The following is a 24368-nucleotide window of genomic DNA, read 5'->3' on the forward strand; positions in this document are numbered from 1 at the left end:
GTGTCACATGATCCTTCAGAAATCATTTTAATATTCTGATTTATCAATGTTGGAAACAGTTACGCTGCTTAATATTTTTTTGGAACCTGTGATACTTTTTTCAAGTTTCTTTTATGAATATAAAGTTAAAAAGGAACAGGACAAACGTATGTGTGTGTGTGTGTATATGAAGAGTTCAGATGCAAAATGCCTCCAAGTGGCGTTTTTATTTTGAAATTTTATCCCTAGTGTTTTGGCAACATGCCCACCTTCAGTCATTTCTTTGTGACAAATTAAAATTTCTGTTTGGTAAAAAGCGTTAATACCACGGCTTAAAAGAGATAAACATGGTTATGTAAGTTAAATTGTGATTAAATAATGCAAACTGTGACACAGGTCATGGTATTTGAATATTAACATTTATTAATAATAATTGACACAACTGAATTACTTTACACTAAAGACAGCAGCATCCATTAACAGTAGGGTTTTATAGAATATATATATATATATATATATATATATATATATAATGTATATACATATATTTTAGACTACACCTAATATTAAAAATAAAATAACTTTTGTACAACAAAAAAAACTAACATCAAGTCATTTGAGGTAACTGCTTATGAACCAGCTTCAGTGCTGACATCTCCACAGTCAGAGGTCCCCAGATAACGCACTGCCCACTGTATCAGATGCCCTGGGATTCTAGACACACACACACACAGGTTTGTTTTTATGGTTTATGGGGACTCTCCATAGGCGTAATGGTTTTTATACTGTACAAACCGTATTTTCTATTGCCCTACACCAACCCTACCCCTCACAGGAAACTTTCAGCATTTTTAGATTTTCAAAAAAACTCATTTTTGAAAAATCATATTTATAAGCCTTTTGAATTACGGGGACACTGAAAATGTCCTCATAAATCACCTTCTCGTTGTAATATTGCGCTCACTGTTGTACACGGAAGCAGTTCCGGGCAGATGACGTAGGCGTTGTGCATGCGCCGCTCAGAAGTGACAAAAGTGGAAGCGCAGGGGAGAGATCAAAACAAAACAACGGTCACGAATTAGAAGTACAAAACGAGGATTTGTAAAGAAGAATGTCGGAGGATTTCGATATAAGCCAAGAGAAGTAAGGAAACTTTGCTAAAGTAAGGAAACTTTGCTTCCTTTGCTCCTGTTAACAAACGTTGGTTTTCACAAGACTCACCGGCGCATGCGCAACGCTGACCTCATACGTCATCCGCCCGTAGCTGCTTCCGTATACAACTGTTGTAGCAAGCTAGATTAAAGTGATTATTACATTTTGAATATGGATATTTTTTGTACAAAAACGCATCGATTCGCTACAGGAGGCCTTTGTTCACCTCCCGGAGCCGTGTGAGAGACTTTTTATTATGGATGGATATGCTTTATTTCACTTCTTTTGGACTGAAGCATGCAACACCCGCTGACTGCCATTAAACAGCTTGAAAGATCAAAGTCAATTTTTAATATAACTCCGATTTAATTAATCTGAAAGAAGGAAGTCATATATGCCAAGGATGGCTTGAGGGTGAGTAAATAATGGGCTAATATTCATTTTTGGGTGAACTATCCCTTTAAAATAATTACAATTTAAAATAAAATAAATAAAAGTTTTCTATATTTAATATATTTGTAATTCCTGTCATTCAAAGCTGAATTTTCAGCAGCCAGTACTTCAATCTTGAGGGTCACATGATCCTTGAGAAACCATTCTAATATGCTTATTTGCTGCTTGAGAAACATTTCATTATTTTCTAAGTTATCAAACAGGAATTGTGTGTGCTCAAAAAGAACAATGAGTTCTCAGGTGCGTAGAGCAAAAGGGAGAAAGTTTTAGTCCAACAAGTCGCTGAATTTGTCCGCACACTGAAATTTTTTTCCAATCAGACCAAAAAAGATCTCTCAAAAATGTAATTTTTCACAATGCACTGAGATTTGCTCATGCACTGAAGAAAGCATGGGCTGAAACGTCTGCTCTTTGGTGTGTTTTTAATACACTTTGCACTTTTGCATATGGATAATAAAAACTAAATTTTTGAGAGAACTTTTTTGCAAAAAAGTGATTGGAAACATTTTTCAGTGTGCGGACAAATTCAGCGACTTGTTGGATTATTTTCTAAGTTAAAAACAGTTGCTGCTTAATATTTTTGTGGAAAGTTTGGAGTCAGTAATATACTGTATATACATCCAAATTTTTGACTGGTATTGTGTAATTACAGTAATACAAAACTGTGAAACAAAGTTCTTAGATAATAGGCCATCACATTACAAGTGTATTATAATCAGCATGTCGCAGTGGGGAACACATCATACTCACTGGAAATGGCTGAGGGCTGTGGCAACCTGAGGCTGTGGATGATACAAATAGGAAAAAGGAGTTCCATCTCTGAGTGTGCCTGCAACAGGGAAGCTGGGACAATGTAGCAACATTTCTGATGCAATGCACAAATTGATTAGGATTAGATATATTCTTAATTTGGTTAGTCCCACAGAAAGCATTAATCATATTATATTACACAATCAGCCACACTGCCCTGCTCGGACACAGCAAAATATCTTTAATATAATTTACACTCACTTTCCTGGCTTTGGTGGGTGGAGAAGCTGAGGGCATTGGCCCAACAGGTGGAGACGCTAAGGGCCTCTGTTCAGAGGGTGGGGCTGTATTATGGACGAGCCACGAGGGAGGACTCAGCGCACAGTCTTTGTCTTGCTCCTGACTGGGGTCTCTAGAAGACTTATCGCTCGAGTGGGAAGGACTAAACTGAGTCGGTTTTGGTCTCTGACTGAGCGTAATGCCATCCACTGACATCCCTCCTGAGATCTGCTTTGAGAATTGGGCTTGGGTGCTTGTTGCTATAGGCAGCGGAGGGACTTCCTTTAAAAGTGATTGACTTTCATGTTCTGGGTCTGTATCAGCACAGTAATGATTGAAATTATTAGTGCACAATTACAATGATGCCCTGTTATTTTAATAAATATTTGTATGAACAGGAAATTACCATTCGAGTCTGAGGTGGAACGTCTACCTAATAGAGCCAGCTCTTGTGTGAACATATCCCATGGGCTCTCTCCATCCCCAGACAGCTCCCCCATTCCACACAAAACCTCTGGGAGATGAAGGGATGAGATTAATAACACATCATCCACATGGAACAGCACTGACTTTCTTTTGTAAAATCTCACCTGGTCTTGTGCGTACCAGAGTAGACTGTCCTTCATCTGGACATGAGACACTTATACCGTCCTGAGCAGCCATTGTTTGGTTTGCACTTGACGCGCTGGTTGGATGTGATTCTACAGGGGGCGGGGCCAAGTCATTTGGTGTCTCACTCTCACTATCTGCAACTGCACACACGAGACAAAAACACGTATGCACAGTGCGCCACATGCAGGAAATCTGGTTGAATGTCCAAAGGGTTGTCACGAAAAAAGCAATTAATTAGATAGCAGACATTACTGGGATCAGCTGTCATCAGCTCCCTCTGTTCCACCGGGATGAGAAGAAAAGGCACGGGGACAATGAACTGCTCCTGTCCCTGGAAAACACACATACAAGTATTCGCATTTCGTGCTGGTGGATCATATCCAGGTTGTAAGTACTGCAGGAGCAAGAGACAAAAAAATAGAGTGGGCAATTTATTGAAAACTGCATTTAAGCTCAAACAGGCTGATCAAAAGTTTAAGACCATAGCTTTAAAAAGTTAAAATCTGCGCAAAATCATTAGTAACGTTGGAAGCCATCAGGACCGACCAGGTAAAAATTTTTCTCGTCAGAGAATAAAACTCTCTTCCACCTTTCAATGTCCCATGTTTGGTGCTCCCTTGCAAATTCCAAATGGGCAAGTTTGTGGCGTGAAAGGAGACGTGGCCTTTGAAGATGTTTTTTGTTCTTTAAGCCCTTCTCTCGCAGATGCCGTCTTACGGTTACTGGGCTGCAGTCAGCATCAGTCTGACAGGAATTGCCGGTAAGGAGAGAAAATAAATAGCGCTCTCTTCCACCCTCAATACTACGACTGAGGTGAGACCCTTGAGCAAGGCACCGAACCCCCAACTGCTCCTCGGGTGCCGCAGCAATATGGCTGCCCACTGCTCCGGGTGTGTGTTCACTGTGTGTGTGCACTTAGATGGGTTAAATGCTGAGGACTAATTCCAAGTATGGGTCACCATTTCACTTTCACTTTTCTTTCATATTTCCCCCGGTCTTATAGATTTTGTTTAGGAGTGTATGTATATATATATATATACAGTGGGGAAAAAAGTATTTAGTCAGCCACCAATTGTGCAAGTTCTCCCACTTAAAGATGAGAGAGGCCTGTAATTTTCATCATAGGTATACCTCAACTATGAGAGACAAAATGAGAAAAAAACAATGTGATTTTCTGGATTTTTTTTCTCATTTTGTCTCTCATAGTTGAGGTATACCTATGATGAAAATTACAGGCCTCTCTCATCTTTTTAAGTGGGAGAACTTGCACAATTGGTGGCTGACTAAATACTTTTTTGCCCCACTGTATATACACACACACACACAACAACATGCTAGGGGTGTGCGATATTGACAAAAAATAATATCTCAATATTTTCTGGGATTTTATCGATAACGATAATTAGACGATATTTTGCTGAGTGTGTTATTGTGCTGGTAACTTAAGGACAGCTGACTCCTAAAGTTTTTGATATTCTTCATATTCTGAGTGGTGATCAGTTCACACTGATAGAAATGAATCTTTTCCAATAAGTTTTAACTGATTTTGACATTTTATGGGCATTTTTACCTTTAAAAAAGCCATTTTTTTTCTAAAAGTGTCCACTATCTTTTGAATACTGATATTTGAAATGATTTAAATAATAAAAGATACTCTGAATGTGAAATTAAAACCGCCAGTTGGTGGCAGCAAGTCACTGTTAAGTGAGTCATTGCGATTGAACCAAATCATTTAAATGGTTGATTCATTCAGGAACGAAACACCATCATGTTGCTCAGAGATGCAAAATAATGCTGTGGTTGTGTTTGCAATTTTTTTGTTGTTGACGCAAAAACAGGAAATATGGTGTCTAAAACGTAAGTCTCTTAATTAACTTCTTGTTTATTGAACTGTTATAAAAAAATCAATATCACATTTGTAATCATGGTCATTTTTGGAGAAAAAAAAACAGCATTCTTCATGTGAAATTGATTAACTAGGCTATATGAAGTGGTATAAATATATACATTTTCTGCCCCCATGTCTTGAATTTGTGATCAATCTAAAGGCATTTCATTAGAATGAATCATGCAGTGAAAGGCACTCTAAATGCGCACTCGCACTAGTCTAGACTTCATGTAATGTATGCGTGCACTCTGTGGGGCTGTTTTGAATGTTTTTTTGCAAAATACTCGATAATGTCAAATCGCACATCGTTAAAACAATTCAGATATTATCGCAGACGAAACTTCTTGTTTATTGAACTGTTATAAAAAAATCAATATCACATTTTTAATCATGGTCATTTTTGGAGAAAAAAAACAGCATTCTTCGTGTGAAATTGATTAACTAGGCTATATGAAGTGGTATAAATATATACATTTTCTGCCCCCATGTCTTGAATTTGTGATCAATCTAAAGGCATTTCATTAGAATGAATCATGCAGTGAAAGGCACTCTAAATGCGCACTCGCACTAGTCTAGACTTCATGTAATGTATGCGTGCACTCTGTGGGGCTGTTTTGAATGTTTTTTTGCAAAATACTCGATAATGTCAAATCGCACATCGTTAAAACAATTCAGATATTATCGCAGACGATATATATTGCGCACCCCTAACACACACACACACACACACACACCTTCACTAGCACTAAACACATGAAGTGAGAATAGAAATATGCATGCTCACCTGAAGCTTTCTTCTGTTTGTAACAGTAACTCACAAGCCCAGGGATATCAGAAATATACCTGTAGGCAAGCAGAAAACATATTCAACTTAAAAGCACATCATTGTAGCCTTACCTCTGTAAAGTGGTATGTTTTCATTCTTGAAAATTCTACATCCAGTAGTAATGTTCCTTTATGATTCTAAATGCATATGGTACGGTTAAATAGTCAGTTAGCAGGCGCTTGTATTTAAACGGATTAAAAAGTACACTCAACGGGACAGTTTTTCTAGACTAAGGGCCTTTTGAAAAGCCAGTGAAAGCTCTTGGCTCATGGATTCAATTTAGACCAATTTACCTTCTTATGTAACGTACTTAAAATTGTGACCAGTTTTGCAGAAAAAAAAATGGATGACTAACTTGTAAGGCTAGTTTAAGCAGTTTATGCACCCGGTCTTTCTTGAATACATGAAGGTGTTTTTGTGATTTTACTGACCTCTCCTTCTCTGCAGCAATAGCAGAGCTTGTTTGACTTAAAATTGTGACCAGTTTTGCAGAAAAAAAAATGGATGACTAACTTGTAAGGCTAGTTTAAGCAGTTTATGCACCCGGTCTTTCTTGAATACATGCCTGATGAAGGTGTTTTTGTGATTTTACTGACCTCTCCTTCTCTGCAGCAATAGCAGAGCTTGTTTGAGAGAGGTGACTCCAGGGTAGTGAGCCTGTCATCCAATACAGCATACAGTAACTCAGAGACTGCAGGTCACTACGACAAGAGGGACCTGCAAAACACCAATGGGCATGCAAATTAGACTTGCTTTCTTATATGGATGATGTAAATAATGTAATAAACAACTGATGCTCACCAGCCCCCTTGTGAGAATCCATGCTGATGAAGTTGAGGTTACCCTGGTGTGCAGTGCGGCTACCCTGTCTGTACTCCACATGCTTTCCACCAGGGCAAAACCTAAATGCATGACCAAACCCTGACAAGAAAACCTACAAAACACAAACAAACGCTTTAATACTTGAGTATTATATAGAGCATTTGTGTTCAGTTCATAAGGGACATGCTTACTGACCTCTGGGTGACTGTTAGTGTTGATGTAAATATTTCCTGCATGGATGTCTGCATGGGCATATTCCTTCTCGTGAATGAATTCAAGTGCATCCAACTACAAAACACATACAAGCACACATACTATATACACAACCTTTTCATTGAGAATGGCATGACTATGGAAATAGCATCAAATCTGGGAGTGAAGTCGTTTAATAGCACACTCACTAGTCGTAGTGCAAGCTGGAGAACAGCTTTCTCAGACAGAGTACAGTTCCCTTCATCCGTGACTGTCTGTAGAGTTTGGCCCATGCTAGGAAAAACTAAAAACCTACAGGGAGGTGAATATGGTTATGATTAGCTTCCACAATAAGGTCGTACTCATTGAACCTTTTTTATCTTTACACACAATCATAAAATGTGGCACTCAGTCGGGACACAAGACTATGAAAATCAGTGAAATGCAAATCAATGAACAAAGACGCCAGTCTACAAAGACTAACAATAATACAGATGGGGTGTGGAAAAATGTATGTAAATACATTCCACCATTTTTAATCAGACAAACTGACAACTAGCAAAATGAATTGCTGTTGGCTGTAATTCAATGATATGTATACAGTTTGTTCAATGATAAGGAAATAATATACTGGCTTCAAAAACCCTTTTTGTAATGTCAATTTAATTACTTTTCTAACACAATGTAATGTCTTGAATTATCTTCATTTGGAATCTTTCCTCACTATGTATTGGCATCTATGATTATATATGCACTTCCATTCAAAACTTTGAGGTCACTAAATTTTTCAAAATGTTTTTGAAAGAAGTCTCTTGTTCTCATCAAGCCTGCATTTATTTTATCAAAAAATACAGTAAAACAGTAATATTGTGAAATCTTATTAGAATTTAAAATTGTTCTCTAGTTTAATATACTTTAAAAAATTATTCATGTGATGGCACGGTTGAATTTTCAGCAGCCATTACTCCACAATCCTTCAGAAAACACTCTAATACACTGATTTAGTGTCCATATTATCAATGTTGAAAACAGCAGTGCTGCTTAATATTTTGGAGGAAACCATACATATTTTCAGGATTCTTTGATGAATAGAAAGGTAAAAAAAAACAACATTTAAATGAAATAAATTACTATAAATGTCTTCACTGACATTTTTATTCAGCATCCTTGCTTCTTTAAAAATTATATTTTTTTGAGCCCAGACATTTGTTGTAGTAGTGTAGTGTAATATTCTATAAAAGTTTCTGAACAAAAGGATACAAACCCACATACCTATATGCTTCATGAAGACCAAACCCTACACAGGAGGGAATCCCAAGGAAGTCCAGTTTGTGCAATTTCAACCATTTCTCCACTATTGACAAAGAAAAAGAAAGGTGTGGTTATAATCCTGTAGCTGCACTAAACTGGGTCTTTATGTATCCATTACAAGTGCTAAAATGACTGACCTGCATCAGGTTTGGCTGCTCTCAGATGGAAGTTCTGTTCATTAAACAGCTGTCCCTCTTTAGCACCCTGAGGAAGAGAACACAAAGTCATCAGGACCTTCCTCACAAACACATGCACACAGACAGGCTACATTGTGTGAACACAGCACTCACCAGTCGCAACATGTACTTGCATTCATTTGAGTCTGCGTGCTGATTTGCCTGGCACACTTTATTAGAATAGACAGACAGACAATATTTAGATTCATAAGCCACATTTAATGCATTGCTGTTATCTTTATCTTAATCATCTCATCTGACTTTATCATCTAAATCATCTGAATGATAAAAGGATTTAAGATGCATAGATGGATGCATTCACCCACATCTCATTAATCAAGACCGCAAGGTTTGATTGACAAACGTCTTACCTGCATATGTCAGATCTAATTCTGTATGCCACAGAAGTTCAACCAGCTTCCATTTTTTGCTGGACTGGTCACAAACCACTGTACCCTCCGGGACAGGCTCAACAGTGCACACACGCTTCCTGGCTTTGCATTTGGCTAAAACCCCACAAAATAACAACATTTTGCCATTTAGTATGAAACAAACTAAAGAAATGTGAAGTAATCACTTTTAGACCATGAAACATTTTTTATTATACATTGAGCAGCCTGTCCTCTATACAGCGCATCTTACATGGGCTTTGAATAACTGAAGATGTTTGCTTCGCCTCCTTGTCTTTAACCTGGGGGGAAGCCTTGCATTTTCGAGGTGACATCGAAGACGTCTTATCTGAAATAATGCAGCACACCAAAAACTTCAGGCCAAACCACTAAAAATCTCCTAATTAGTAATTTACCTGTAATACCATGTAAAAATGATTACATTGGTAATAATTTGGTCATATTTGCAATTTACTACATGACTGAGCAAGAAAATCTGCTAAAAGAATGCTACCAAATCTAAAGTTTAAGATAATATCCAGAGTTTCCCAGTACACAACATCTTACCTGGAGTTTGAAGTGTGACCGAAAAAGTTTGTTTCACGTTCTCTTGTTCTTTAACCTGGGGGGATGTCTTTCTTCTTTGTGGAGATGTCAATGACTTCTTAACTGAAACAAAGCAGAGGGTTTTCACACAAAATCCTCCAGCATTCAAAGTAATAATGTGAGTTTAGTGTGTCTACCCGGGGTTTGAGTTATTATGGCCGATGTTGTCTGTGACACTTCTTCCTCCTCTTTAACCAGAGGGGATGCATTTCGTTTTCGAGAAGTTGGCAAAGACGTCTTATCTGAAATAAAGCAGTCATCTTTCACACAGATTCTAGCATGACTACAAAGCCTTTGTTTCTACAATAGAAACACACAACACCCTTAGACTCACCTAAAGATTCTGTGGCTGTGCCACTCAAGGTCTTCCGCCGTGTTGAACGCAAAGGTGGGCGATTCAGTGTAGATTGTGAGGAGTCTCCAGCAGAAGTGACTACAAAAATAATGTAGATTACTGTGTTGCCATGACTCATTTTAAAAGAAGCAACTGAGGCCAGAAGGCATATACATAGATTTACAAGTATTATGCATATACTACCATTCAAAAGTTTGGGGTTGGAAGATGTTTTTTAAAGGGGTCATATGATGCGATTTCAAGTTTTCCTTTCTCTTTGGAGTGTTACAAGCTGATTGTGCATAGATAAGATCCCTGAAGTTGCAAAGACTAAAGTCTCAAAACCAAAGAGATATTCTTTATAAAAGTTAAGACTCTGCCACGCCCCCCTAAAACGGCTCGTTCTAACACGCCCCCACATATCTACCTCACTATGTGGAAATATTAGCATAATGCTGCCCAAATGTTCACGCAAAGAAAGAAGCCGTGGTTTCAGGAACAGCAGTTAGTGTTGAAGCAGCCATGTCAGGGAGACGCTGTGTGTTTCTAGGCGAAAGCACATCACAGTGGAGTCTTAACCGTGAAAAAATTGTCTTAACCGTGGCTTGTGTACTGCAAACACACAACAGCTTCATCACTGTGTCTGTCACGCAACTCTGTTCCCCTTTCGGGCTCTGTCTTTACATTTATTTTGAAAGATGAAGCTCGCGATTATGGTAAGGGGCGTTACATTTCCGACGAGCGCTTGCGGTGTTCGGTCAATCACAATGCACTGGGTCGGCTGGCCAATCAGAGCAGACTGCGCTTGTCGGAAGGCGGGACTTTGTAGAAAACGAAGCATTTGAGAGAGGCGGGGCATAGAGGACCTACAATAATGTACAGTATTTGAACAATAATGTGTTTTTTGAACATTAAAGCATGTCAACATATTCTGTTACACCAAATACACAAAATAATCATCTTTAAAAAAGCATCATATGACCCCTTTAACATTGTTGAAAGAAGTCTCTTACGCTCACCAAGGCTGTATTTAATTGATGAACTACAACTACAATAAAAATGCAATACTGCATAACATTTTTTCCTGTGATTGTAAAGCTGAATTTCCAGCAGCCATTCTTCAGTCTTCAGCCACACAATCCTTCAGAAATCATTCTAATATGCTGATTTGGTGTATCAGTCAATATTGAATACAGTTGAGAGACCATTCATGGGATTTATGGGGGGTCTCAAGTTATTTTAAACAAATATGACTGGTTTATGTCTGATTAACAAATATCATAACGATGCACTGCATATATATATATATATATATAACATTTTCAATCTTTCAGTTAAATGCTGATATTACATTAAGCCCACTTTGAAACCTGCTACAACTAGACAACTATGGGGAGTTGGGAGATTAACTAAATGACAAATGAATCATGAAAACTGGACCATGTTATCGCCTGAATTTACCTATGTATCAACAAAGAGTTCTTATCATTGTAAATATGAAGCAAGCAAACATTTGGTCCACTAAACAGTTGTAATGTAACGTACTCAAGTATTTAAGCTGCGATGAAGACATGAATCAAAGCATTACTGTATGTCATCACTTTGGTTGCTTTACTATATTATACTTCATATAACCTTGTTCTGCTTCTTTGATAAGGACTCTCAAGCAAAACGAACTGTAGTCCTTCATGATGACACTTTTCGGATAAACGTAATTAAAATAAGGATGAACTAAAACCTGTATTTACCTTCAATGGCGCGCACAGATGAAAGCGCAGAGTGTGGATGTGGTTCGGATGGCTGTGAAGCTACAGCTTCTGTTAGCTCTTCTGGCAGTTTCCCACCACATGACGGACAAAATCTGAAACCAGACTGTAACTTCGAGCCACACTGAGGACAGAAATTCAGCATTATGATGGCGAATTAGACGGCGTGGGGTGGAAACGTCCAAATGTTCTGACAGTCAGGACCAGAACAAAAACTCTTCCAACGATATTTCCAAATGTTGTGACTGGGAATCAGCCTTTTGCTGCTGCGACCGAAGCGTCGTAACTGACACAAATCACGTGATCATTTTTACGGCAGGTGGTTGCCGGTTTTTACAAGTTATGTGAGACGAGCCTTGTATAAAAATGGCCGCATTATTTTTCCTCACACGTTTTGGCTTCTGATTAAATTATAGAAAAGTAATAATTTCCTAATTCCTATAATAATGTTTGACTACATGACTTTATTTTGCTGAACAATTAACTTTCATAAAAAGTTTTATGTTCCACAGAAGAAAGTCATAGACTTGAAATGACAGAATTTTTTATTTGTGGGTGAATTATCTCTTTAAATCCTACAGATTTCCCCCCTCTCTCTACCTACCTTGAGCATTCTTTGTGTTTTTAACATTTCCATCATCTCACCTAAAACCTGAACACTAATCTTTTGCTGGCATGCAAGCACTAGTATATCCTCGGAGATGCTAAAAGTTTTTTTTAAACACCATCTTATGTGGCTATTTTCATGACGAGAAAATTTTGGTAAAACTATATCAGCTTTTACAAAAAAAACCTTTATTGATTGATTGCTGAGTTACTAACCCTCTCTCACAGGGTTAAAACAGTACTCATAAAACATGCTTTCTGTTTTGACAGAAAGGACATATTGGTGGATCTTCTCCTTAAATTAAAAACTTGTGTGTGATCCTGTGGCCTATTCGGCAACGGGTAGACAATCTGGTCTCATTGGTTTAAAAAAAAAAATGTTAGAAACTTCTTGATGCTAAACTATTAGTTTTTGAACGCTTTGAATAGATGCGTGTAAAAACATGTTAGTTCATTTAAATTTCTCTTCACAATAAATATCAACACTGTATCCATCTTACCAGCCTTCATGATAACCAATACCGTCAACTTAAAAAATAAAACAGTGACATAATGTGATAGGTTATCAACTCTTGTGCAGGAATAACAAAAATGGCACAAATGACTGTGAAAGGACATTTGCTGTAAATTTTCTTTTTATTCCCAGTGCAGATATGTACAAAAACACTTGAATACATTCACACACTGGTCGATTTTGGAACGAACTTTGAGTTAACACTCATATATATATATATATAGACACACACACACACACACACAGCGCGAGTAGATTTAATGAAACTGATTTTCTAGATATCCGACATGAAAGGCCTTATTATGAATCTCTATTTTAACGGCAGGTAATCTATAATTCGCATGCATGTACGTGTTTGAAATCCTGGTAGGTTAACATCCCTGGCATTTCCCCCACTCCCACAATCCAAATCAATCTTGTAAAAATAAAAAGGATAAAGAAATAACTAATCGCCCATAAAAAGGAAATCCTTGTTTCCTTGTGACACAGACATACTGAAGTATATCAACAATTGTAAAATCCAGAGGTCTGTCCCTGCGCATGAGAATTTTTCCAAGAGTCCAGTTCTTGTTTCTGCTTCTCCAGCTCGTCTTTCTCTTTCTGAATCTCCTCTCTCTCCTTCTGCAGCTCCTCTTTTTCCCTCTGGAGTTCATTCTTCTCCTTCTGGAGGTCTTCTTTTTCCTTCCGCAATCTTGCGTGCTCCTGCTCTTGTTCACATTTCTGGTTCTGAAGCATTCTGCGTTCAGCATCCATTTCACGGAACTGCTGCAGTAACTCCTTCTGCAGCTGAATGCTCCGCCCCTCTTCCTGCTGGACACGCCTCAACGCCTCTGTCAGCTCCCGCTCTCTTTCTAATATACGCACACCCTCAGACCACTTAGCACCTAAGGGACCAAAAAATTGTGAAATGAAAGCTCTTAATATAGGCACAGAAGCATAATCAAAGAACAACTGCAAGGAGCTTTGTGCTTTATTACTTCTGATAAGAAACAGTCTCAGCTCTTAAATTCTGTCCAATTTATCAGAAAATTCAAACAATAAATGCCATTTTGATGCTCTTAAATGTGCCATGACAAATCAATTCCACAGCAGTGTGAGCCATCAATTCCACTTTAATAGTTTATTAATTAATTTAATAGTAGCATGAAATAAACATGACTGAAAATCAGAAGGTATGTGGACAGTACCACTTACCAAAATGTATCATGTGTGATGTAATTACTCAATTAGCGCTTTAACCGTTGAAACACATTAATAAAACAGCACGTAACTGATCAACGTCACTTAATGTTGCATCAGGAGTTATCTAGTGTTCCCAGTTCGTTATTTAGCTACAAAAATGGGGAGCTTATTTACTGTTATTTATATATGCATGTTTGAATAAACTTACTTGAGTTATAACAAACATTTCAGTTGAGTGTGATTATTATATTTTAAAATAAATAGAAGTTGAATATAATGGATTCTGCTGTCAATTTTAACCTCCAATACTGTGATAATGTACCAAATTATAGCGTTCCCTGTACAGTTTACAGCATTAGTTTGGAGAGATTTTTTTTTTCCTTAAGAAAACCAAACTACTGGTAGATAATATCATTTTGAATAATCAGCTATCAGTATTGGCAGAGAAATTTAGTACCAGTGCATCAATAGTTATTAGTATCATTGTGTTGTTATTAATATTTTGAATTTGTTTTTTAATAACTTATTTATAATAATAAAATGATAAAGTTTTAGTATTTTTGTGCACATATATATATACAGTGGGTACGGAAAGTATTCAGACCCCCTTAAATTTTTCACTCTTTGTTATATTGCAGCCATTTGCTAAAATCATTTAAGCAATTTCGGATCAAATACAGTTCAATGCAATTGAGATTTTAGAAAATGACAGACATTATGTACAATTCACCAATCATAGATCGTTCGTATATATTATTGAATACATCATACAGAACGGGGTCGTTACGGTTGAAGGTTTTCTGGCCAGTTTATTCTGGAGAGGAGGGGGCGGGCAGCCTCTTTCAGTCAGAGCACCGTATATTGCTGATCCAAATCAGCGACACGATTCAGAAGATTCATTCGTTTGACTGAACGAGTCGAATCGACTCGAGTCGGGGGAATTCGTTTGGGATTCTATCAAAAACGCAAAGTTGGCCTTCTATAAACAGGCAACGCGATAGACAATTGTTTGAAAAAAAACAACATGGCGTCGTTGCGACATCCACCCAAAACCCTGGCCTAAGCGAAACTCTAGTCGCTTTGACCAAAGACTCTGTAAAACGAACCCGTTCTTACTGAGGAGTCGATACTGAATCTCAGTCACAACGAGAGCTGTTTTGAACGATAAAGCGCCTTTGTATTGGCTTTGGACCCACATGTGATGAGTTATAAGCACGTGCATAGTAGGCCAAAATGGAGGGGAAAACATCACAAATCAAAGAAAAAAATATATAAGGTGTCTTTTATAAGTTTCATAACTAACCAGATGTCTAATAGACGTGACACTGTACATGATGGCAAACAATGCAATACAATAGATGAACCTTTCATACCTTCCACGCAACCACTATCGTTGCGTTTGGATGCCGCATCTGTCGCTGGCTTCCTTTTGTCCAACGAGGAAAAATCAGAGGGGTGTTTCGTTCGTAAATGGCGAAGCATGTTTGTCGTGTGACCAAAATACAAAACCGTCTTCATACAGAGAAGACACAACACTCTTCTGTCATCTTCAGCTTGGAAAAATGACCAGACTATACTTCGCTTTCGTGCCGCCATTTTCGAACTAGACGGCTTTGAATACTGACTGACTGATCGCCGTATTCTAGAATCTAGACGGTAACCGTCTTTGCGATAAATTCTCGCGCATGGGTATTGGCACTGACGCGTTGGTCAGAGAAAAATGTGAGGAAGAAACAAAAACAATAGTTCATCGTTTTGTGTATGAAGCATTTATCATCCACTTTTTGTCTTTTAGTAGGGTCACCTTTTTTTTTGTAATTTAACAGACGCTTTTATCAAGAAAGCAATGATATGCAAGTGCTATAACAAGTCTCAGCTTAACGCAGTACACATAGCAAGGTTTTTTAAATGATATAATAAATAAAAAGAAAACCGATAGAATAGAAAAAGAATAGAGCAAGTGTTAGAGGCCCTTTTTGCTTTTGTTAATTGTATAATAAATAAAAAGAAAAAACAAATAGAATACAAAAAGATTAGAGACGCTAGTGTTTTGAATTTTTCATCTTGTGTATAAACTTCCGTCTACAATGTTAAACTGATTACTGAATTATGTATGATTGAACTAATCAAGGCTGTTTATAGTGAAAATTGAACTACACGTCACATAAATACGAAGTTCACTATACAAAAATCATTTGGTTTGTTTAGAATTAAAAGATAGTTTAATATACATTTGACTCTCAAGTCCAAAACATTGTAACTGTACATGAACAAGCTTCACATATTGTCAGAATCCTCTTAGTTTTGTGATTTTCAAAAATTGGCAAAGCATTATAAAAAAAATATTTGTCCGGTCCATTCTCTGTGATGCACGATTCCCAAACCAAGAGCTCTTGAGCATAGAACATTAACTAATCTCGCGAGAATTTCGAACGAGGGTTACCATCTAGACCAGGGGTGTCCAACCCTGCTCCTGGAGAGCTACCGTCCTGCAGACTTTAGTTCCAACCCTGCTCCAGCACACCTGTCTGTAATTATCAAGCAACCCTGAACACCTTGATTAGCTGGTTCAACTGCAGACCACGCCTCCACTCATCAGCAGCTGAAAGCAAGCGTAGTCATCTGCGGTTACAGATCGAATCCCTCCGGCCGGGCCACTCTGACATACGAACGTCCGGAGCATTCCATGCACTCGCACAGCCCGACGTCCCGTGAGGTGGCTCAGCAGGTCAATTATGCATGAGCCAACTGTATGCAGGCCACCTCCCCCCATGAGCTCCTCCCATGCCCATCCATATGACTGACTGAGCAGCGAGCCTCCATAAACACGTGCTTCACATACCTTGAAAAAGAGAGAAAAAACGTTAAGTGAATAAGTTCTTTATTTTGACCAGTCTGAGTTACGTAATAAAGTAACATATGCCCTAACAAAGGGAAGTCAAGATGATTAGTATTTTAAGAATGGCTTACAATTTGAACTTTGAATTACTATGCACATTTTTAACAGTCACTTAAAAGAGTTATTTTATATAAGATTTTAAAGATTGTTTAATGTTTTTGAAAGAAGTATTATCAAAGCTGCATTTAATTGTTCAGAAATACAGTAAAAACAGTAATCTTGTGAAATTTCTTACAATTTTAACTTATTAAATAAGTTAATATTGTTTTAATGTATTTTAATCATTTAGCAGATGCTTTTATCCACTATTTTCAAATATAATGTAATAATGTATTACATGATCCTTCAGAAATCATTCTAATATGCTGATTTGGTGCTCAAGAAACAATTATTATTATTATCAATGTTGGAAAGAGTTTCCATTTTTTTGCAGAAACGGTGATACTTTTTTTTTTTTTTTTTAGCATTCTTTGAATAGAAAGTTCAGAAGAACAGCATTTTTTGGTATAATATTTAATCTTAACATTCATGTCATTATATAAATATCATTATACACACACACACACTACTGTTCAAAACATAAGACTTTTTAATGTTTTTGAAAGAAGTCTCTCATGCTTACCAAGGCTGCATTTATTTGAACAAAAACAGTATAACAGTAAAATTGTGAAAGATTACAATTTAAAATAATCTGTTCAATATATACATTTTTTTAAATTTATTGCTGTGATGGCAAAGCTGAATTTTTTAGTAGCCATTACTCTAGTCTTCAGAGACACACGATACAGAAGATTTCTATTTCAGATGTTGTTAAAAATCAAATGTTGTTTAAAATCAGCATATTAGAATGATTTATTGCATCCTTGATGAATAAATGTATTAAATTCTTTCAAAAATAATGTGGACCCCAAACTTTTGATTGAATGATTAATGTATCTGTTAATAATTTTTTTAAAATTCCAATACCTGCAAGTTCCCACAATAACCCTCTCCAAGCAGGCGTTTCATCTGGACAAATGCGGGCAAGAAGCGCAAGGAATTTCCCATGATACTCATAAGCTGTGGATAATATCTTGCCGCTGTCACCATCTTACAGGCATCTGTCAGTGTAGCTGCCTGCTCACTGATCACATTTTTACCTATACCTATAGAGAATGAGAAAAGAGAAGAAAATGATTACCGGTATATAACGATGACCAAAACTGCAAATGTTGTTTGCCTAACAAGTTTCTGCTTGAAGCAAGTGCTTTACCGGCATAATCTCAACCGTGCTGCGGGGTTCACTGTGATCTGAGAATGCAACATTTGATCAGCAGGAAAAAAAGCCCACTGTGGCTTGTGCCAAGTTGTAAAAGTAAACAGTAGCACAGTAAACACTCTAGTTGAATCCAGGAAGGAACCCAACCCAATCCCCTGAGACAACATGGACAATCAAGATAAGAGGTAAAGAAAAATAAGTATCACCTAGAGCTTTTACCGCAATCTGCCGTGTGTGTGGAGGAGGTGTCAATATGCAGACAAGATGGACTTCTGGGTGTAGCAGCACATCATCTGTCTTGTTAGTGGAAAAGGGAATGTCCAACTCACTGGCTAGTGACTCTGCTTCCTCTTGCGTACGGCCCCAAACAGCCTGAACAGGGAAGCCTTCCTTTTGGAGCAACGGCACCAGGGTACGTACCGTCTGCCCTGTTCCAAATACACCCACGCCCGGCAACATTATTCTAACAGAAGACATTTTCACGCAAGTCGGTGTCTCATTCCACACTGCTAATGTAATCTCTTGTGACACAGATGCTCGCCTGTGAAAAAAGAGAGAAACATCAAAGTTCACTGACGCTGACATTTACACAGGAATGCAAAATTATCTCTAGACGCAGTGCATGTAATAGCAAGCATGCCGACACCAAGCTCCAAGTTAAAATTAACCTCAGGGCCGCTTCAGGCTATCATGATCGATACACAATAGAGATAAGGAGCTGTATGACCCCGCTGTTACCAGTGGCTCGAGTGAAAGCTGTCAGATATAAGCCTGGGCGTTGCTGACCTACCAGCTGGCTTGCAATTTAATTTACATCCCAATGGCTGTGCACCTGCCCAGCAAAGGCAAATGAGAAGCATGTTTGTAATTCCTCTATGGACTAAAAACAAGGTAGTTCCTAGTAGTGCTAAAAGAAAGTCTTGATTTGCAAACATCCATGTCTCTAAGTAAATACCTCGAGAAAGGGTGAGCAAAAAACCATGACTCTCAAGAACATCCTTAAAGAACTAACATGGAAGAATGAATTATGACGTTTTTAATAAAGAAACGTAAATTGTATCAATTTTGGGACCCATATTAGGGGCACCCTAACATTAGCATCACTTCCTCGCGCTAACCCTCGGATGACGGGCGGATTAGCTATCCCTTAAAGAGTTTTACATTTGAGCATTTAAAGACGTTGGTTGTGTTATATTTTACTTAAAAACAATATAAACCACAAAACTTTCAAACTAAACATTCCTTGTACCAGATACCTAACGTTGTAGCTTAGCCGAGACCGGTCCAGTCCAGCCACACACACACTCACAAAAATACACATCCGTTTGATTTCGTACAAATTCAACGCTTTCGGTGAACGTTAGTTCCCTTTTAAACGACTATGTTAGTTCCATACGGCATGTAACTTACCGAAACACAAAGCCTTGATGCTATGGCGCCGGTGCTGTGGAGAACGATGACGGCCAGAGGATGGTGGACACCTCCCTCCCTTTCAGCTCCACTTTAGCCAGGGCTTTGAGCTCTCATGTCGTGTCTCAACAGCAGGAGGAAAAACAGGACAAACCCGTCACGCCTCCCACCCTCTCAACGTATGGGACATTCTTCGTCCGTCTTGAAATCACGGTGTGTTGTTTCGCGTGTAATTCCACAATGCTGCTTCTGCGCTTACGGCTCATTGCTGTGTGGACTCATCGCTGATCTCCCAAGCTAGACATTCGACAATGTGCGCGTGCGCGAAACGGTCTGCTTTTTTCCCCTGCCACGCCCATTGAACTGAGTCTTTTAGTCTAAATGCACAGTCACAAGTTTTTGGTTGTAGGACATATTAAATATGTTTGATAAACACGCATAATTACACTTGTAATTAAACATATCCAAGAACCCAGCATAAAAAGTAGTTTTAAACGATTTTAGTCTGTCCCACAACAGAGGTCTCCTCGGTTGCATCGAATGAAAACAATAACAAAATTGTCACGATTTTGAGGTAATCCATTGAATTGATATTAGATTAATTGTAATACAATATTTGTAATTATTAAAACCGTTTTCCTTTGTACAGTAAGTAGGTTATATTCCTTAAAATTGTGACACGCGGGAAATTATTTGTACCCTTACTAGAAAATAACACAAATCAGAATTTAAACTGCACATATTCGTTTTCTAATATTTTGGTAATATGGCCTCAAAAAAATTCTAACCTCGTTCACATGACAATTTGTTGAAAAAGAAAACATTCTAGGGATAGTTCATCCAAAAATGAAAATTGTAATTTACTCACTCTCATGTTGTTCCCAAACTGTACAGTCATGGCCAAAAGTTTTGGCAGTGACATAAATTGTGTTTTTTCAAAGTTTGCTGCTTCAGTATTTGTAGATTATTTTTCTACATGTTTCTATGGTATACTGAAAAACAATGATAAGCATATACATTTTAAAGGCTTTTAATTGGCCCAAAACATATAATGAGTCAATATTTACAGTGTTGACCCTTGTTCTTCATAACCTCTGCAATTCGCTCTGGCATGCTGGATATTAGCTTCTGGGCCAAATCCTGACTGATGGTGATCCATTCTTGCCTTATTAGTTCTCGGAGATGATCACAATTTGTGGGCTTCTGCTTGTCCACTCGCCTTCTGAGGACTGACCACAGGTTCTCTATGGGATTCAGATCCGGGGAGTTGCCTGGCCACGGATCCAAAATTTCAATGTAATGATCTTCGAGCCTCTTCTTTATCACTCTTGCTTTGTGACATGGTGCTCCATCATGCTGGAAAATGCATGGATCATCACCAAACTGCTCATGGATCGTTGGAAGAAGTCGCTCTTGCAGGATGTTTTGATACCATTCTTTATTCCTGGCAGTGTTTTTGGACAGAATTATGAGAGCCCACTCCCTTGGTTGAAAAGCAACCCCACACATGGATGGTCTCAGGATGCTTCACTGTTGGCACAACACAAGACTCATGGTAGTGTTCACCTTTACTTCTACGAACAATCGATTTTCCAGATGTCCCAAACAGTTAGAAGGGAGCTTCATCAGTGAAAATAACTTTGCACCAGTCTTCTGCTGTCCAATCCTTGTACTTCCTGCAGAATTTCTACAGTCTGTCCTTGATATTTTTCTTGGAGAGAAGTGGATTCTTTGCTGCTCTTCTTGACACCAGGCCGTTGTCCAAAAGTCTTGGCCTCTGTGCGTGCAGATGCTCTCACACCAACCTGCTGCCATTCCTGAGCAAGCTCTGCACTGGTGGTGACACGATTCTGTAGCTGACTCCTCAAGAGGAGACGTCCTGGCGCTTGCTGGACACTCTGGGACATCCCGAAGACTTCTTCACTGCAGTCGAACCTCTCTCCTTGAAGTTCTTGATGATCTGGTAAATGGTTCTTTCAGGTGCAATATTCTTTGTAGCAATTTCCTTACATGTGAGGCCATTTTGATGCAAAGCGATGATGGCTGCATGTGTTTCTTTGGAGGTAACTATTGCTAACAAGAACACAATGATTTGAAGCGCTTCTTCCCTCCTTTTATAGCAATCAGTCTGCTCTTACAATCTAATTAGTATGATAGTGATTAACCTGACTAGTACTCATTCACACTTTCACATGTGCTGCTGATTTGATTAGTCAGTTAATGTTAGCTGGTCATTTTGTGTCAGGATCAAAAAACAGTGAAATTTGCTTTTTTGTGAAAAGTTACTTTTTTGGCCAATGAAGCTTTTAGCAATTATTTAAAATGCATCTGATCACTCTACACAATAATCTAGAAACAATGTGAATGACCAACGCCAACAGCTTAAGCAGCAAACTTTGCAAAACACAAAATGTATGTCACTGCCAAAACTTTTGGCCATGACTGTATGTGTTTCTTTCTTCCAGAAGAAAGAAAGGCTACCAGAAACTATTTGGTTACCAGCGTTTTTCAAAATACGCTCTTTTGTGTTCAACCGAAGAAAGAAACTTGTGTCATCTAAATGACAGAATTTTCATTTCTGGTGAACTATCCCTTCAAAAGACCTCTTTATCGTAGGTACAAAGGCATATTTACGTAGTGTTCAGGGCTTATCATGAAGATAAGCAACCTAGATTTACCTTAGATGCTTTGGACTCTCTATTTATATGATGTAAGCACATGCTACATAATAAATATTGGTGGTCATGCCATTTTGAAGGGCTATTAATAAATTACATACATTATATATTTTTGTAGGCATCGGTTGCTCAAGCTGCTGTAATGTAATGTATTTCCTAAACAAGACACATTGTTTGAAATGTTTTGGTTAACTGGGAGTGCTGCTGGGGGATGCCATCAGTATTTAGAATAAGTCAATGTAATTACCACAATAAAAATTATATAGGCTACACAAAATTAAAAGTTTTCAATTGGTGCTACAATACACCACGTAACAACAGCATGCTCTGTGCCTTACACTGATTTACAAAGGAATGAAACTACTTCTATTTTTAGCATACACATATGATTTCAAAACTGTCTAGGTTTGTTACACATAGTACATAGTAGTTAAACACTGTTTAAACAAACACTCGTGGCCTTGCATTGTGAAGTCCTCCAAAGGCGTATAACTGCACAGACTCAAGTCTATCGACTAGCGTTTGAAACCAAAACAGGAAGTCGTAAGTATTGTGGGACGTGTAGTTCCGCTTGTAGGCCGTTGGTCTGGATAACAACACACGAAGGAACCAAACAAAACAAAATTAAGGAAACTTCCAAGGGACCGCGCTAATACTGGTGCATCTTCTACACAATCATGCCCGGCTTTACTTGCTGCGTTCCGGGATGCTACAACAACTCACACCGGGACCGCGATCTGCGGTTCTACACATTTCCGAAGGATCCCACTCAGCGAGAGATATGGCTGAAGAACATTTCGCGGGCCGGGGTGAGCGGCTGCTTCAGCACTTTCCAGCCCACCACCGGCCACCGGGTCTGCAGCGTCCACTTTCCCGGAGGCAGGAAAACCTACACCATCCGCGTCCCGACTCTTTTCCCTCTGCGCGGGGTGAACGAGAGGAAGAGCAGACGGGGCAGGAGCAGGAAGGTCTCCGCGGTCGTGCCCATCATCGGCAGCGTCGTTTCCACAGCTAATGAGTCAGTGCCAGTGGAGGAAGAAGGGGACACCGAAAACGCCACCGTGGTGCAGATAGGTCAGAACGGCCAGTACATCACGCCCGTAGACTTCACATCTTCAGGAGACGGCTCCTGCCTCACGGCGGTGGTCTCGGGCGGAAATCTGTCCGGAGGCAGCGCATCGTGCCCCGTGGCCGATCTCGTGCTGTGCGGAGTTGATCACTCGTACTCTCTAACCACCGGCACAACGTCCGCTGAACTGCTGCGGAAGCTGAATGAGCAGCGGGACATCATCGCTCTGATGGAGATCAAAATGAAGGAGATGAAGAACACTATCCGACAGCTGCGCGTCAACGAGGCACGGCTGCAGGAGGAGCTGCGGGAGCGGGACCGTCTGATCTCCACCAACACCATCATTACGAGGAAACTCTGACGAACAACGCAAAGAAACGATGGACTAAAGACGCAAAGGACGGTCTGTGTTCGGTGCTTCTGTAAGACAAGGCGACGACAATGAAGTATCATCGTAGTTCTCATTTAAAATTTCTCCAGGACTCGGATAGTAGACAAGCTGTGTGTTAGAGCGCAGATACAGGAGTTCAACCTGTATGCACGAGCTGTCAGGCACAGCGCTGCACGGGAACTGAGATGAGTTCAGCAAACTGGTCCTTCTCATTTAATATTTAATGATACACGTTTGTGTTGTTTGAGTGTTGGAGGCAGCAGACCCAAGATCAGCCTACTGCCACACTTCAATAACCATGTTACATGCACACAGAGACTGCTTCATACCTGTGTAAACAACAGCTTATCATTTGGATTTTCTTTGTTTTTAATGTCCAAGTGTATCAGATCAGAGTTTCTGGTCCAGACGAACTGATTCTTTACATGCAGGTTAACGCAGTTAGAAAAGATTATTGGTTGGAAGTAAACTGCTTTTGAACTATAAATCGTGGGAGTTTTTTTGTGGTATGACATTTAAGCAAATGGTTTAGTTCTGAATCCGCTTTGTAAGATTCTTTACCACAAAAGTTATGAATATATTGTGCACTATAGAGAACTATTTATTTTCTATTTGAAGCCTCGTGGCATCACATTTATTCTAGGAATCTTCATTTTAATGAATTGTCTTAAAGGGGTCATATGATGTTGCTAAAAAGAACATTATTTGGTGTAATTAAATGTGTTTATGCGGTTTAAGGTTAAAAAACACATTATTTTCCACATACTGTACATTATTATTGGGCGGCGTTATGCAAATCTTCCCACATCATGACGTAGACATGTGG

The 24368-nt window shown here is 38.8% G+C and overlaps 3 protein-coding genes across 3 annotated transcripts; 1 reads left to right on the forward strand and 2 right to left on the reverse strand.

Annotated features, from left to right (window-relative positions):
* Positions 1–560: 560 nt before the first annotated feature.
* Positions 561–11897, reverse strand: LOC107594212 (inactive serine/threonine-protein kinase VRK3-like). Its single transcript, XM_016284174.1, has 20 exons — positions 11518–11897; positions 9770–9868; positions 9573–9677; positions 9397–9498; positions 9083–9178; positions 8812–8946; positions 8555–8610; positions 8402–8468; positions 8226–8307; positions 7163–7265; positions 6957–7049; positions 6741–6873; positions 6536–6656; positions 5848–5956; positions 3478–3619; positions 3204–3365; positions 3020–3127; positions 2596–2927; positions 2335–2366; positions 561–693 (listed from the first exon to the last, which is right to left on the reverse strand). Exons 1-20 carry the CDS (start codon positions 11678–11680, stop codon positions 609–611), a joined length of 2325 nt encoding a protein of 774 aa, XP_016139660.1. The 5' UTR covers positions 11681–11897; the 3' UTR covers positions 561–608.
* A 4509-nt stretch (positions 11898–16406) lies between these two features.
* LOC107594647 (glucose-fructose oxidoreductase domain-containing protein 2-like) lies at positions 16407–19897 on the reverse strand. The gene is made up of 4 exons (XM_016284775.1): positions 19405–19897; positions 18201–18535; positions 17703–17881; positions 16407–16679 (listed from the first exon to the last, which is right to left on the reverse strand). The coding sequence occupies exons 2-4, from the start codon at positions 18469–18471 to the stop codon at positions 16407–16409; spliced, it is 723 nt and encodes a 240-aa protein (XP_016140261.1). The 5' UTR covers positions 18472–18535; positions 19405–19897.
* A 2061-nt stretch (positions 19898–21958) lies between these two features.
* thap11 (THAP domain containing 11) lies at positions 21959–24213 on the forward strand. The gene has a single exon (XM_016282821.1). It carries the CDS (start codon positions 22760–22762, stop codon positions 23510–23512), a length of 753 nt encoding a protein of 250 aa, XP_016138307.1. The 5' UTR covers positions 21959–22759; the 3' UTR covers positions 23513–24213.
* The last annotated feature ends 155 nt before the right edge of the window (positions 24214–24368 follow it).

Source organism: Sinocyclocheilus grahami, unplaced genomic scaffold, assembly GCF_001515645.1.
Source record: "Sinocyclocheilus grahami isolate Dianchi unplaced genomic scaffold, SAMN03320097.WGS_v1.1 scaffold10.1, whole genome shotgun sequence".
Taxonomy (NCBI): domain Eukaryota; kingdom Metazoa; phylum Chordata; class Actinopteri; order Cypriniformes; family Cyprinidae; genus Sinocyclocheilus; species Sinocyclocheilus grahami.